Below are 17497 nucleotides of genomic sequence, written 5' to 3' on the forward strand. Positions count from 1 at the left end.
TCTTTGGGAGTTTGTTACCCACTATTCCTCGTCCCGTAGACGATCCCACCATTGGATTATCAATGGATCGTGCAGCCTTATGAAATCGGCTCAATTCTAGATCCCGATCTTTCCTTTTTATGAGCTTACAAGATTCTGCCCTAGTGCATGTACGTAGGTTACGAGGAGAGCATCGAAAGTGTGGACAAAGCTTCCTTCTTTGTACCATCAAAAGACATATGCCCATCGTAACTTGCATCCCTTGGCAAAATGATGTCTTCAGAGGATATGCCTACGATTCTTTTGACTCAGTCGCCATCTCCCCAGGTTGATGTCTTCTACACTAGCCTTCTTACATCAAGGATTTGTGAGAAGCTTCTATGGGAGGAGCTTGCCCCACTTGTTTTGGAGTATGACAAGCACGCCAATGAGGTTGCCAATGGATCCACCTCCACTAAAGCTTTTGTTGCAAGTTTTGAAGTGGGGAAGAAGAAAAAAGGAAAGTTAAAGGCGACAAGACAGGAGAGTTCTTCAAGCTCTAACTCCGATTTGGAGAAGTCTAAATACCCATACTGTGGAAAGGGGACACATCTTGAGGAGAAATGTTGGAAGAAGTACCCTCACTTTCGTCCGAGAGCAGAGGATGGTGCTAAAACATCCGAGCCCTCTATCTCTACTCCAATGGTTGCCCATGAGTCAGTGCTCCTCCATATTGTTCAGTTGGAGGAGTGTTCTTCAGTGGTTATCTTGTCTTCTAAGAGGCCTTGGCTAGTTAATATTGGCACTTCTAGTCATATGACTCCACAAGGTGATTTATTGTAGGATCTATGCCCTTCTAAGAGTTCAATCACTATTGGTGACATTGTATCGCTACCTATTGGTGGTGTTGGCACTTTGCCTTTTGTGCTCGAGCTCCCTTTTACAAGCCCTTTATAATCCGGACTGGGGCTTTCTACTCTTCTCAATTTGTGGCCTTACTAGCTAGGCTTGGTGCCCAAGTTGTCTTCATCGAGTAGAGCGTTTGTATTGAGAATTCTTCTACAAGGGTTGTTATCATGACAGATTGGCAAGAGAGCGGGCTTTACAAGCTCCATTTCCCTTCTCTTATGCAGGTTTCTCTGAGGCAATTTTATATTGCTACACCCATTCCCGCTTGTGCACCATTTATTCCACAAGTTCCTTCCTATCCCCCACCCTCTCCTCCGATGATTCCCTCGTACCCCCCATCTCTTTTAGAGGGGAACAATCTTGGTGATGCAATTGTGGATTTCCTTGCCTTAAGTGTTTCGGAGGGGGTTTCCCAAGATCATGAGGAGCTTCTTCATTAGTAGTCTAGATCAACGGACTTCATCGACATTGGCAATCCTCTTGCCATCCCAAGATCTGTTTCTTCCTTGGCCTTCCACCACTACGAGGGGGTGTTAGTAGTAATGTTTGTCATGCCTTGTCATGTTATACTTGTGAGACTCAATCTGAGTCAAATGAGGACTTTAGAAGCTCTGACCTATCTGTAACTTGTTTTGACGGAAGAGATAGCTCATTCTAGAAAACTCAGTTTATTGCATTTCGCTGCATTTTCTCCTCGAGTCAAGATTTTGTGTGCATTTTCCGAGCAATTACTACTTTCCACAATCTACCTACACTTGTAGGACATTGTCCATCCTTTTCAAGATTTTTTCTAAGCATTTCAAGCATTTTTACCAAATGTTAATCGGTCATATTATTTGCCCTAGATTTTAGGTCAGCCAGATTTGGGGATATTTGGCTATTTATAGCCTCCCCCACTCAATTGGCAGATCATCCATCTCATCTTCCTCCTTCCCTGGTAAGTGCACACTCTGACTCTATCTTCCTCCATCTCTGGTATTGCCGTCAACATCAGCTTGATCTAGTGCCCTCACTAACAATGTGGGCTATATGCAAGGACCGATCAGTCTCCTTCCGCTTTCCCATTTATATCAGCATTCTTTCTTGTTCAATACAGATCTCATTCTTCCTTTCTTGCAATCTCTCTCTTCCTTTGTCTCTATGTTTCCGTTCCTTTCCATTGCGCACTCTAACAGGAACTTGGTCTTATCAAATCCAATTACTTTGCCAAAGTTCACTAGGAGGCTACGTATATCCAGATTCACATATCTCATGAAAGAGAGCACAAACATAAAATTTAAATGATGATGAGAAACATAGCCCCTGCCCCCCTCCCTGGGAAAAAACCCTTACAGCCAGAAGAAAAAACAAAAAACCGGCTTAAGGTCATTTCCCTCAAGCTCCACCGCTTTCCTGAATCTATATTAAAATTTACAATTACCCACAGCATATGCACATCATTGAACCTCCACCAGTATCAGATCTTCAGTTCTAGATCCTCAGTTGCTACAGCCATCGGTCATCTTTTATTTGTGCTAGTTCATTTAAAACTATACAATTAATTATAACCAGTATGTGAGTTGTCCATAACCATCAAATGTTAGCCTTTGAATGATTGATTTTATGTTGATTACAGATGTGACAAAGCCACTTAACTTGAGAGTCACACTATTGGTGCGCTTTATAACAGAACTGAAGCAACTGTAGCCATTGAATTAAACATGCATTCTCAAACAGTTCAATTTCCACAAAAGGGGAGTATCCGAAATACCTGATGACACCTCAGTATCATCTCCATGAAGAAGGCCCCCTTTTTCCTCCAACCGTTGTTTCACCCATACTGGAGTCTTCATGTTGTCAATCCATAAAGCATCCCCTGAAACCTTGTGCTTGAAATCCGGTGACCTTGGGTTTGCCTTTTAGGCGAATTATTATTAAGAAAAATGGAATCTCCTGGACCCTCTCTCTCTTTCCCTCTCCCTCCTCTCTCCAAGAAGAGACCTATAATTGACCTCAAAAAATTTAAGTCAATTCTATGATTAAAATTTTCATCATGTTGTGCTTATGGAAGTCCAGTCAGAAACTGCTTGCTGAAGTATTGAGCCCCTGTGACCAAGCTGAACCCCAGTCCTTCCTCCAGCCTACCTCTCTCACTGGCACCATCCTGCATGGTGCAGCCTCTCAACTTGCTTCCATGTCTCTATCCTGCTTCACCTGCTGTTTTCCTGCAGCCCCAGCACTGTTGGAGGCTCAAAATACTCATTGCACAAGATTTATGGTGTTATGAAATAACAGTGTCCACCCATTACCCTGCTTCACTGCCTTCTTCAGACCTCACAAAATCCACTATCCAACCTACAGTGCCTCCCTGCAGATCTTTTTTCCTATGGCCATGAGATAAGCCTCTCCATTATTACTCTGCTTCTCCCCAATTCTCGCCAATTCCTCCAGCCAACCTACAGAGTCTCCCTGTGCAGATCTTTCCTTTTTCACAAGGGAAATCTATTAATAAACAGTTCAAAAAATTTTCCCAAGTTAAAATTACAAACTTAACCCTGTATAGGACTTTAAGTATACATACATCAAAGATACAAGAGAAAGCTAATACAACAGCTGAGTAAAGAGCCAATCAGGCAATCTGTAATGCCAAACCAGATGTGACTCAGAATGGAAGAAGGGGTAGAATCCCAAGCACGAAGCCTCTCTCCTCCTCCTCATGCACTCAGAATCAGTCTCCCCCTCATCTCTGCCATCCCCCATAGAGCATATCAATGAAATCTATCCAAATCCTAGAAAAAGTCTCTGCAGTACAAACGCCCTCTACATATCTGGCATGATTGTGTCTCACAGTGCAGATGTCCTTCCGACCTATGACATGACTGCATCTAGCACTCCATATGAAACAACAATAATAGTAGCTATCAGCTCTAATACACAACAACGTCCCTTGGGCCTCAGCCCACTTCCTATGAGAAGTCTAGCATGGGAAGCATACTCAAGTACTGACCAAAATGAGAAAAGACTAGCTCCCCTAATAATTCTGATATCCACAAGCTGGGCCTCTATCCATGACACAGGCTGTCATCTCCCAAGTCACTATCATAGTCTCAGCCACACGATAGTAGACCATCCTAAGGGCTCTCTTCCACACCTCCTAAGCCCTTGGGCAATCCATAAACAGTGTCTCTATCTCCTCTTGCTCTCCACATGTAACATGTGCTACTAGAAACCTACCATAACCAAGCCCTTTAGGCTTTCCTCACACCAGGTCTTCCCCTCCCCTTATTCCATATTCATCTTCCCTCAACTCCTCTCGCCACTATAGCTGAACAAGGGAGAAAATGATGATTGCAAGTTAACATCTGATCCACATACATCAGCAGAAGACTCAAGTGCACCCCTCTAAATTCCTCTCCTCTTACTATTACAACTGAAGAAGGGAGCGAATGACACACTTCCAAGACAGAATCCAATCAAATTTCTCCCTCCACACCTCAACTGCTTTTTGCGCACAGAAAGGGATACAATGTGCAAGGAGTTCTTTTAGGTGTACCAGTGGTGCACCTTGAGGGACTAGATCCACAGCCTTTGTGACCAGTATAGGAAGGTCCATTCATGCTTGGAGGAGTTGATGGAGCTCACCACCGACTTCTACATGCAGCTTTTTCCATAGGAGGCAATCTCAGCTCCCGTGATGCAATGCAAACACCAAGGTTGGGACAATATCCCCTCCCTTGTCAAAAGGGGGATGGGACAGTCTCTCCTTTGCTGCTTCACTAAGGAGGAGTTAGCCCAAGCTTTCCACACAAGAGATGGGTAGAAATGCCCTGAAGAGCATGGGCAGTCTAGCACATTCTTCTCTACATACTAAGAGGTGGTGAACAAGCATTTTGGGAGATCTTTAGTTCTGAACTGATATCGGGTAGCATGCCAACAGGTCTAGTTAGTCTCCTCCCCTTTGAGGGAGGACCGCTTGGAGCAGTCCCAGTGGAGATCCATCACCTACAGCACAGCAGGCAATGGATAGCCATGCTCTTTCTCGACGTTGGAAAGGCATATGACAGGGTGGATTGGGACTTCTTGGTGGGCACTATAGCATAGCTTGATTTCCCTCATAAGTGGATGACAAGCGTGTTTGCACTAATTACAAGTCAGCCACCATCAAAGTGTGCATCAAGGGGTAAAGGGGGGTTGAGTTTCAGTTAGAGAGATCCATTTGTCACAGCTGGCCTATAGCCCCATACCTCTTCCTACTCTTTGTAGAGGTGATGTCCTACTTCCTTTACTCCAGAGTAAGCGGCCTGCAGTGTAAAGCGAAATTAGCTCTTCAAAACAGCACCAAAACATATAAATTAGCTAGAGTTTCATTAAACGGTGCACAATCCTAGAGTGTCTATGTCCCATAAGGCAAACCCTAATTTGGAAGGATACACTAATCTATAAAAGGACATCTCAATTCAAGCTATTGTCTACTGCTGACGAGCTAGAGTTGATCATGGCTCACAAAGCCAAGTCTAAAGAGCTTAGAATACAAGGCTTTCGACAAAAGCTGCTTGAAGTAGGTATAATTAATTCTTTCTCATCAAATGTTGCATATAAACTTAATGATGTTGCAAGGCCATTGAGACAACCGTAAAGGATGGACCCTCCTCTTGGAGAAACAAATCCGGAGTATGTCCATTACTTTCAAACCTTTCCTACTACTCCAATACAAGGTACACAAGTTTCTACTTTTGTTCCTTCTTCTTCTTTACTTCACCGCCTTTGCAACATTATACTAAAGATCAAGATAAAGCTAGACAGCCATATGTTGATCATGATAAAAGTCCCATTGCACATCCGCTTTTGTATATCAATACACAAAGGGGTAACTATAAGAAAAATATTGGTAGCTCTTCATATTCCTTTCCTTTTTAAATTTTTCAAAGTCAAAATAAAAATGGTGTTTTCTCTGCTATGCATTCTGCATCATCGTCGAAATTTCAATTTCCATCTTTAATCAAAATCAATAATGGGTATGCATCATCATTCACTTCACACTTTCAAAACCTACCCATCCCACCCACTTATTTCATGGCATCACCATTACCCTTCACACCATTCACCTTTCCATATTAGACACCACCTATCATTGCACATACCACAACGAGGGGTTCTTTAAACATAGGCACAACATTTAGGATCCCCACACCTTCAATTTCCCGTGATGCTCATGCACTTTTGGGCTCAGCCTGCACCTTACACACTTTTGGGCTACTCTCAATATGGGATACCTATCCTTGCTTACGTAGGCGTTGACAAGTTGATACCGCAATTTGCCTTTACAACAATTCCCAGTGGGCCATCTAGTTGTGCTATTGTGCCGGCCCTCACCCAATAGTTGCGTGGAGTTTGAGAGACCATGTGCCTACTCCACATGTACCTGTGGATCCCTCTCTGAATTTTTCTACCTATTCATCCTATCCCCCTTTCTATCCTTACTACCCTCCTTACCCTTAGACACCTCACAATTCTTCCTCATCAGCCAAGCATGATTTCACTAACAAGTCTAACTATATCACTTGGTCAAATCTGATGAGACATGTTTGATTCTCAGAACTTGTGGGACCTTCTTTAGGAGCTAGAACCCCAACAAAATACACACTTATTCCACCAAAGGTTGTCTGCCATGGAAGGCCAAAAATGCCTCCGCTATTGTCGAGTTGATGCAAGGTTTATTACCTAAATTCCACTCACAACTACAGTGCTTTGACCTAGCATCAAAGCAATGGAACAGTTTATTGACCACTATGTGGCTCGGAATAGGACGTATCCTATAGATCTCAACAATGAGCTTCAAAATTTTACAATCACTGACTGGATGACCTTAAGATCAAGATAGCTAGGTATCGGCACTTCTCACCAAATTCTCCACTAGAGGTGCTCCTAAGTCCCCTCACGACAAGTACCATTGTTTGTAAACAAGCTGCCTAGAAAATACTTTCATTTTGTGCAACAAGTAATCTCATAATCCACCATGCCTGTAATCTATTAATTTGAGTGTCAACTATTCTATTGCACTCGGTTGTTCAATCAGTTTCATAGCGCTTCCTCTGTAGAAGGGGCTTTTGTTGTCTCTTCTTAGAAGGGGCAGCAAGGACAAGGCAACAAAACTCAAAACCAAAACCAAAATCAAACTCAAAACCAAGCTAGTGAGACATGGGGGAACACCCAATCATCCTTAAAACCTGGGTGAAAGAACGTGCCAAAGAAAAACAAGTATTGTCAACACTGTCAAAAGGCTGGCCATTTTAATGAAGAGTGTTGATCAAAGGTAGCATACACACAACCAAAACAAAAGACAAACCCCTACCCATCAATCGAGTACCCCCCAACAAGGGAGGCAAGGTAGTAGCAACCAAAACTAAGAACAATTGCAAGGCCAAACCCACACTACCACCAATCAACCATCACAACCAATATCATTCTCAACTCTAAAGGGCATGCTGGACATGGGGCTCGCCTTGTCTCCATGGAGACATCACACACTTCAAGCTTAGTTTACATCCACAAGTTACCTCCTAATGAGGTGACCATCTCTACCCAACCGATCATATATTCTCCCACATTTATCCATTTTCAAATTCTCTTTCAATTGATCATCATTCATTATTCACTAAATTAATCATGCAATTACTCCATTCCACATATCTATTTATAGAAAGTTTGGGACCTCCCAAATTAGGGTTTGCATGTGGGACACAAATGCTCTAAGATTGTGTTCTTTTCAATAAAGTTTGGTAACATTTAATTAAGCATGCTTTGGGGCTGTTTTAAAGAAGCTAATGCATTTTTAGATCAATAGTTGGTACCCTTATTTCTTTGTTTTCACTTATATATGATTGTATAGTGTATACTTATACAAGGGATGCCCGTCCAGCTATTGATCATTAGCCTTTACCCCTACAAACCTTTGGCGGTGCTACATTCCTCCAACTTGCATTCCTCCCCCACCCCAAACTACCTTGAGGCCCACTATTCACATGATATAGACCTTTTGGCTCCAACCATGCTATTGAACCTATATAATTAGCACACCTTATTTTTCCAAACTAATAACCATAATGTCTAATGGGCAAAGGGGGCACATAGAGGTTAACGCTGAAAATTTCAGCCAAGGCTTTACTTTGCAAGAGAAATCTACTCAGCTCTCATGTCCTCATGTTCTAGAAGTTCCCATAGAGTGTACTAATTTTCTTATACAATACTACCTCAATGAAAAAGGGTGACTGAAAGGATGCATCAAGTGATCACATATCAACAATAGGAATCTCCAGAGGTAATGGACAGACAAATCATTTGATTAAGACACGCATGAACAAGTGGTAAATTTTGATCTTACAACAAACTTTTGCATTGCATATGCCTTGCATGATAATATGAGAATGGATGCAGATTTAATCATGGAGGTCACTAGAAGCATAGGGAGCATCACCCACCCTTACATCATTGTGTCATATGGTTCCTTACAGGCTCCCTTTAAATAATGATCTCTGCTTACAAGGTTATAATGCATTTAACAAGCAATCAATAGGTTGGTTTGTTCCAAGTAACACCTGTGACTAAAACTGCTTACCATAATGATGCCTGGCCTTCTGAAAGGTTTGCAAACCTAAACTGGCCAATTATTTCAAAAAACAAATGCAGTGGTCGTAGACTTTCATAAGCACCCTTCAAGGCAGACAGGTCTTTAGCTCAAACATTAAATCAAGACACTGTAGGGTAAAAGGCAGGGCTTAGATAATGGATTCCATAAATTGAAGAATACTAACAACAAACTTCAAACTCCCAAATCACCTCCTTCATGAGGAATACCAATCGTTAGAGAGAAGTACAAGCAAAAAGAATCATATATCAGCTGATTGAGATTGCCAAATACAAAGTCACTCCCATGGAATATAGAAAAGGACACAAGCAACTTAACCTATGGACATTAATACGAGGAGGTGAAGCTCTGAAAGTGTGTGTGCATGTAAGAAGGAATGCAATGGATGATATAGTTGGTGGAGACGTTCCACCCACACAACCAACTACAAGAAAACCCATCTACGCAATGTAAAGCTGTTTCAACTGTAAATGAAAAATTTCCCGAGTATCAAAAGACAAAGATCAAGCTCCAATCCATATTCAAGACTCAGGAGAACTAATATAGTGCCTTTATCAATTTGCCCCTAGGGGTGTTTAGATCCAAAGCCTGATAAAGAACACAAAAGAAGTTCTGAAAATGGAAGTTACTTTGTTTGATCTGTTGTCCCACCATTGAGAGGGATTTTGAAAAACATCTTTCCATTTCTCTTCAAGACTTATTGACAATCCAGCCCCATCTTTGTTCATTGAGGTTCCACTGGCTGTGCTCATGAATAAAGATCCCATAATGAGACAGTAGTAATTGTTTTCTAACCATAAGCATAATAAGCAGCCTTACCCCCAACAAACTTAACCTCCTTCACAATCACCTGCAAATAAAACCCAATCTTCAACAGTTATCCAATTGAAACGTTGTTACTTTGCCACAGGAAATTTGATGACCAGTTCTGTAAATAGCTAATAATTGCATGCTATTCAGATTGAGATCAAAGCGATCTATAATCTATACATTGCAATCTCTATTTCTGCACTTTCAGGACTGACCTTGCAAAGAGTCTTCTGTAGCTCATCTTTGCCTGTGAAAGTTTCCACAAACACACTTCCTGAGACAAAAATCAGATCATCTTTTTTTAGGTGATCTGCAGCAATTTGAGCCATGTCATCCCAAAATTGTAGCAAGAACCTGTAAGAGAGCTTCATGAACAATGACAGTGCAAAATATTCACTTCATATTATCAAGTACCTTACAAAATGGAACAAAAGGAGGAGAAACTGCTAAAAGTTATTGCAACATCCTACCCAGAAACTTCCGCAATTCACCACATGATTTCATTTATTACACATGGTGTCACCCAATTGCACTTGCGAAGCTAGACATAACGATCTAGAGCAAGTCCTTTTCTTTAAACGTGATAAGCACACCATTCAACAAATGAGATCCTTCAATCACCATTGTGTTAGCACTTTGCTATCTACATATCATCATTGATCAATACACATGTCACAACATGAGAAGCTCCATTCATGTTAACCATACTCTGCAACTTTTGAGTAGGGGCAGCCAGTTTAGGGCAGCTTGATTTATGATAATCAGCCTTCATTTAAGCCTTGCTTGTCTTCCTTTACTCTCATAATTGACTCACGCACAGCCCATATCAAACTGGTTATTGTTACACTTATCATGTTCCTCTGTTGTTCTAATGTGAGCACTCCCTTATCCATGGGCACTTTTTACCTTAGGGATTGTAGTTTCATTCACTCATTGATTGTAGTTTCATTCACTCATTCTCACTTCAGATCTATTATAGTACCTTAGGGATCATACTTTCATTCAATCATTCTCAAATTAGTGAACGACATTCCAACACTCTCCTCTTTTGTTGTTTCACTAATCACAATGTGAGAGTGTATTTGTGTGCACGCAGCTGAGCATTGAACTAATAGTGGTACTAGAGCTCCTAACCCACTTAGCTCCACCACCACTTAGTTCCTAACCCACTACTGCCATGGCCACCCTCGAGCTTTAAGCTTGGCTCTACTCTTTCTTACTTGTTGCTGCTCCAATTGCTGAGGTAAAGGCTTATTTTAATCTTTCAATAATCCTTGAAAGGATTCGATAAAAATTTGCAAATCCCAAAAAGCATTGAACATCATTCTAGAATAGTTTGTACCTTCTTAGGGTCCATAGAAATTCCCTTCGCAAAAATGACGTACCCCAAAACTCAACTTCAGTTTGATGAAAAGAACACTTTTCTAGCTTTGCATACAAGCCTACTTCCTGCAATTTATTCAAGACTATTTTGATATGATACTTATGCCCCTCTTGGTTCTTGGAAAAGATCAAGATGTCATCCAAATAGATCACAATAAAGTCATCCAAGTATTCTTAAAAGATATCATTCATCATATGTTGAAAAACTATTGGAGCATTCATGAGGCCAAATGGCATGACAACATGTTCAAAATGCCCATACCTTGTGCAAAAAGGCATCTTCCATTCATTACCTTCCTTTATTCTAACAAGATTGTAAGCACCACGAAGATCTATCTTGATGAAGACTTTTGGCTTTCCCAAGTCATTCAAGGAGTTCTAGAATCAAGGGAAGAGGGTAGCAATTCTTGATAGTAATCTTATTGAGCCCTCTATAATCCACACACATATAGAGGGATCCATCTTTTTTCTTGGCGAATAGAATTGGAGCACCCACTCAAGATTTTAAATGGTGTATGAATTCCTTGGCAAGATTCTCATCAATACATTTCTTGAGCTCTACTAATCTATCTTCAAATTGTGAGTACGCGCAACGAAAGAAGCAACATGAACACAAAGGGAGAGAGAGAGAGAGAGAATCTACAAGAAAAGAAGAAAGAAACCTGCACTAAACAAGGAACAAATGCTGAATACAAGAAGAGGACTGATCAGTCCTTGCATGCAGCCCACAGCATCAGTGAAGGGACGAAATCATGCTGACTATGATGGCACCACCGGAGATGGAGGAAGATGACAAAGTCAGAGTGCGCACCTGCCACCAAGTGGGAAAAGGCTATAAATAACCAAAAATCCCAAAAACTCGCCGACCTAAAATCTAGGGCTAAAAATATGGCCAACCAGCATTTAATGCTAGTAAAAATACCAAAAAATGCACAAAAAGATCCTGTAAAGAGTGGACAATGTCTAAGACGTGAGGCAAGCTGAAGAATGCCCAAGAAATGCACGTAAAATCCCAATTGGAGGAGAAAATGCTCCGAAATGCAATAAACTGAGTGCTCTAGAATTGTTAGCCTGCCCTATTTTGTATGTCAATCTATCGTCTCCTAGTTGTGAACTCCTGTCACAGTCTTGCAAGAGACAAAGGAGCTCTGTCAGTTTGTTCAACATTTATGTGTTTATGCATTTCATTTTTGAGTAGCTGCTGGCCAATTTTAGGGCAGTCGGCCAATTTTGGCAAGCCACTAGCTGGTCGGCCAGATTTAGGAGGAGAGGGCTATTTATAGCAACCCTCTTGGTCACTCTCACTCACTCTTTTCTGCAGATTCAGCACACGTTGCTCCCATTCCTCTCCAACATTGGTGCTGCCACTCATTTCAACCTAGTGCCCTCATTGATGCTTAGGGCTGTGTGCAAGGACTAATCAGTCCACATACTTGTATTCAGCATTGTAAACGCCCCGAACAACGTAGTATACTTAACAATTATGATATCCGCTTGTTTTCAAGATTTAATATAAAAGAGAATGAACACTTAAGCTGAAAATGAAAATTACTCACAAAATTACAGCCATGAAAATGTAAAAGTAATGGAGACAAGATTGAGGGTTGAAGAAAGAGGGGAAATCAGCCTTTCTTTATCATTGATCAGCAATACATGGATAGGGCTTGCTTCTTGTTGCTAAAATGGGAGAAAGAGCTCGAGAAGGAGGTGCTGTAATGAATTTACAAACTTGCTGTCCTGTAAAACAGCAGTGATAGAAGAGGGAATATGGAGGAATTTGATAATGGAGAAGTGGGAGATGATGATGGGGATGGATGGGGCCAGTTTCTGGCTATCTATGGGTGTTGTACATGAGTTTACAGCAAAGAAAAATGATGCTGAATGAAGAAAAACGAGCTCTTATTTATAGAAGAGGAAAGAGCTAGTACAAAAGGGGAAAGTGGAGTAGCACAAGACAAGTGTCCAGTCACATGTCATGAGATGTGACAAGTGGTGGGACACTTGGAAACTTGTGACAAGTGTCTTGACACTTGTCTCTTCTTATGGCCTTCCTTTTTGGGCTGAATACTGTCAAGAATAGAAACAACCAAATTTAGTAAGCACAGTCAAAGTACAAAATTTACTATTTTTAGAATGACATCCCTATTTTTTAGGACTAGCATTTTTAGGCTAATTCGAGGCTCCTAAAATTTAGGGACCCCCCCAATATGGGTGTCATATGAAAGCTTTTTCCGTGTACATCGCAAAAACGGTATCAGAATCTTCATGTGACTTTCCTATGCAAAGAAATTTGCATTTCAAGCTTTCAACCCACACATGCACATTGTACAAGCATTTCATGATCATGTCATCTTGTTGATTGTAACTGTCTATTCTGGCGGATCTAGCCCACACTTCAAGGCATCAATCATTTCTGTGTGCGAGTCTAACCCTGATATGCGTGAGTTCTGGTCATAGGCGCCCAATCGGGCCATATAGGTGGAAGTGTGAACTATCTTTTCTCTAACCCACCGCGTGGGTCCACCATAACCTATGACCACTCATTAGTGGCCAGCTCCAATGCACTTTTCTTTATATCTAATTAGTGCAAAGGAAAAAAATTTAATAAATCATTATATAGACAAATTAATGAAAAAGGATACAAATTCTGTTTCTATAGAGTTCCTTCTTCTGTTGCGCACTCTCACATGGTATCATTCCCTAAGTGAGAACACAGATTTGGGATCTTCCGCAGAGACCACCTTGGCTGCCCCAAAATGAAGCCAAAATCACCTACGTTTTTTGCATCTGTGTAGAGGTGACCGTCTCTGGAGGCAAGGCAAGGCGACAAACATCCACAATCAAGTGACCTCATTTTGACGCTTGGCGGCCACATTCAAGTGGTAGTCCTCATAATTTGGGGCTCTTTCGACATCTCCAAAAGGCAACTGTCCCTTTTCCTTGGCGTTTGTTCCTCTACTCCAGTCGTCCTCTTTTGTGGACCAATTGTCCACTTCGAATCCTTTCCCTCAAAAACACTTACCAATTTTCAAGCTTTGATGGCTCGGAGAAGGAGCTTCTTTCTCGACACTCCTCTAAGCAGAGATGTGACTATTGAGAGTTTCTTGATCGACAACAGGAGGAGTCTCCTCGAACCCGTCTTTCTATCCATGTATCCTAAGGGTTCCATCTACTGTGAAGGCCCCGTCGGAGAAGCTTCCATCGGATATTTGCATGCCTTCCCTGATTCCCTCTATACAAGTATCCATTCTCCCTTCCTTTCCCAAGGAAGACAAGTTGGATGGTTCCCACTATTCCCTATGGTTGTGCAAGGTGGAGTGCATCCTCAACACTTTCGATCTATGGGCGCTTGTTTCTTCACCTATTGTTCGTTCCGAGGAGGACCCTGATGATGGGGTCTCCATGGACCGTGCAGCCTTATGGGATTGGCCCAACTCTCAAGCCCGTTCCTTTATCTTTAATGAGTCTACAGGATTCTATTCTTGTGCATGTTCGCAGGTTGCAGATTGCGGCGGAAGTGTAGAAGAAGCTTGCGTCTTTGTATCAGCACAAGACATTTGCCCACAAAATCTCCCTTGAGAAGAAGTTACGGCTGCTCAATCTTGATAATTCTCCTTCTATGAAGGAGAATCGTCACGAAGATTAAGGATATGCGGGGTGAGCTTGCCCCTCTTGGATGGAAGATCTCCTCTGAAGACATAGCTATGATTCTTTTCACTCAGCTGCCATCTCCTCGGTCCAATGTCTTCTACACCCGCCATATCACCTCGAGAACCCATGAGAAACTCTTATGGGAGGAGCTTTCACCACTTGTCTTGGAGCACGACAAGCGACTCAGAGAGGTGGGGGCTAGTGGTTCAAGCTCCCCCAAGGCTTTTACTGTAGGTACAGGTGGCGAGAAGAAGAAGAAGAAGAAGAAGCAATAGGAGAAGGCCAAGGACAAGGAGGATTCGAAGGAGAAGTAGCCCAAGTGCCCACACTGTGGGAAGGGCACTCACCCCAAAGAGGAGTGTTGGCAAAAATACCCCCATTTGAAGCCGAAGCAGGAGTCAAAGGATTCGAAGGCTATCCCCGCTACCACACAATCTGCCTTTGTATATTTGTTTGAGGTGGAGGATACAGCTCTTGCTTCTTCTACACTAGCGAAGCCTTGGCTTGTGGACAATCGGGCTTCTTCTCACATGACCTACCAACAAGATTGGCTTCAAGACTTGAGTTCCCGAGGGGGCACAGTCACCATTGGTGACAATTCTACCGCTCCTATTCCTGGAGTGGGGACTATTCCCTTACTGCCAGATCAGATCTTCTTCTGCCAAGGTCCTCTATGTACCAAATTTGGGTTTTAACCTTTTATCTGTTTATGGCCTGACCAAGCTAGGTACCTGCTTTGTCTTTACACAGGATGCGGTTACCATCGAGGATGCTTCCTCAGGTGTCGCTCTTTGGACAGGTACACAACAAGGTGGGCTTTATGCACTCACAATCTTAGTTACATGGTCTTCTCACGAGCTTGGGCTACTTTGGCATGCTCCTTATGGGCATATGAACCTTGATGCGATCTAGCGGGCTTCTCAGAAGAAGGTGGTGGAGGGACTTCCAAATTTTCCTCCTATTCACACTTTGTGCCCTAGTTGCTTGCAAGGCGAGCAACATAGGCAACTACATCCCCAAATTGCTTTAAGGAGGGCGTCTTCACTGCTGGAGTTGGTTCATATCGATCTTTGTGGCCCTATGGGCACGGCCTCCCTTGGGAAGGCCAAGTGAGACGTAGTTAACCAGTCTGACGCAGCAGTCCAACTCTCGATGACGGACTATCTGAACGTGAAACAATGGTACGAGTGATTCATTTCTCCTCCCAACCTCGCCTAGATAAGTGCTGGCACCTCTGTCCCCGTTTCCTCTGCCAGTCATCCGCTTCAGGTGAGTCCTACTATTCTTGGACTCTCTTACTCTCTAGGCTCCCCTTCACCCCGTTCGGGTGCCCAAGGCTCCCAGACGGTCATCCCTCGCGCCTATCTCCCATAATTTACCTTATTAATGTAACATTTCCTTCCTCTTAAGAATCGGTTTCGTCCTCGAAAACGATACTTGGAAGGTCCAACTGTAAATTGGGAAACCTTTTCCTTAGGGTACTTACTCACTCCCATGTTGAGCTTTCTTCTGAACAATCTTTCCATTTGACCAAACATTCTTGATAAATAGTATTCATTGTTCGTCTGTTACGAACATTTAATATTCTTTCTAGTTCATGTGGATTAGATTGGTCATCTAATAGCTCCACAATGTTATCATTTAAGATCAAATTATCCAAATCACCCAGCTTCGTCCTTAGCTTACTTACATGGAAAACCGGATGTGTTTTACTACCAGCAAGTAGTTGGAGCTTGTAAGCATGTTCTCCCACTCTTTTAAGTATTGTGAAAGGACCACAATACCTGGGTGAAAGATTTGGACATCATCTCGTTTTCATGGTTTTAGTTTGTTCAGGCACCTTAAGATAGACCAATTCTCCTTCCTCAAAGGAGATGTCTCTTCGGTGAGGATCTGCATAAGATCTAGCTCGATTTTGAGCTTTCTTAATATTTTCTTGAGCAAATTTTAACATGCTATTCATATCCTCCAAAAAGTCCTTGGCTGCCTGAACCTTTTCTTTATGCAATTCTACTGCATGAGAAGCTCTGGGCTGAAACCCATACATTAACATAAATGGACTATATCCAGTGGAAGAGTGCTTGGCACTATTATATGCAAACTCTGCTATCGGTAGATACTCTTCCCAATTAGTTTGTCATTTACTTACATATACCCTGAGCATATCTTCAAGGATTTGGTTAACCCTTTCAGTTTGCCCATCAGTTTGTGGATGGTCCGCCGTACTCATGCTAAGTTTAGTATCCAACTTCCTAAATACAGCACGCCAAAATTGACTATCAAATTTTCTATCCCGATCAGAAACTATATTTGTCGGAAGGCCATACAATCGGTATACGTTCTCTATGAACAATCTAGCCAATTCTAGCGTTTTAACATCAGTTAAAGTTGGAATAAACCTAGCCATTTTGGTTAGCCTATCCACAATCACCCACACAGAGTCGTACCCCCTCTGTATTCTGGGTAATGCAATAATAAAGTCCATGGAGATACTCTCCCATTTTCCCGAAGGAGTCTCTAATGGGTGGAGAAGTCCTCCCATTTTTAATCTTTTAGCTTTATTAACCTGGCATTTATTACATTTGACCACATAGCCAAGGACGTCCTTATTCATTCCAGACCAATAGAACTGCCTTTTAATAAGACTATAAGTCTTATTAACTCCTGGATGTCCCGCACTAGGGGTATCATGACACTCAAAGAATATCTGGCGCCTTATTTCTTCATCTTTTGGGACACATACCCTACCCTTGTAGAGTAAATAAACATTATCAATGGTAAGATTCTTCCACTTGAATCTCATTTGAGCAACCCCTGATGCTCCATTTCCTTGATGAACATCCTCAAATATTCCTTCCTCTATGGAGGCTCTTCCATTTGGATCCCCATTATTTATTGCTTCCCATATGTTGGAATATGCCGGATCAACCCGACATTTCCCTTTCAAAGATTCAAGTAAATCGGAAGTGAACTGAGTAAAACTCAATTCATTTATGATGGGCATTCTGTTGAGTGCATCAGCCACTATATTATACTTTCCTTTTCTATACCTTATCTCATAGTCGAACTCTTGAAGGAGTTCGGCCCATCTCGCTTTACGCCCTTGTAGATCCGGTTGGTCATTAAGCCACTTAATGCTTTCATGATCTGACAAGATCAAAA

At 42.0% G+C, this 17497-nt stretch overlaps 1 protein-coding gene across 2 annotated transcripts in view; it reads right to left on the reverse strand.

Moving 5' to 3' along the window:
• The window catches only part of LOC148018694 (protein OSB2, chloroplastic-like), a 119377-nt gene that overhangs the window by 75115 nt on the left and 26765 nt on the right, over positions 1-17497 (reverse strand). Inside the window, exons 2-5 of one of the 2 annotated variants that reach the window (XM_087661106.1) lie at positions 9517-9575; positions 9311-9341; positions 9121-9233; positions 2618-2762 (exon numbers count right to left, since the gene is read on the reverse strand). In XM_087661106.1, coding sequence (XP_087517232.1) covers positions 2618-2762; positions 9121-9233; positions 9311-9341; positions 9517-9575 — 348 coding nt within the window. Of the gene's footprint in view, positions 1-2617; positions 2763-9120; positions 9234-9310; positions 9342-9516; positions 9656-17497 lie in introns of both variants that reach the window. The other variant, XM_087661104.1, reaches the window with a different exon arrangement.

Source organism: Lygodium microphyllum, chromosome 20 (genome assembly GCF_053477565.2).
Source record: "Lygodium microphyllum isolate KBCC chromosome 20, Lygodium_microphyllum_v1.1.10, whole genome shotgun sequence".
Taxonomy (NCBI): Eukaryota; Viridiplantae; Streptophyta; class Polypodiopsida; order Schizaeales; family Lygodiaceae; genus Lygodium; species Lygodium microphyllum.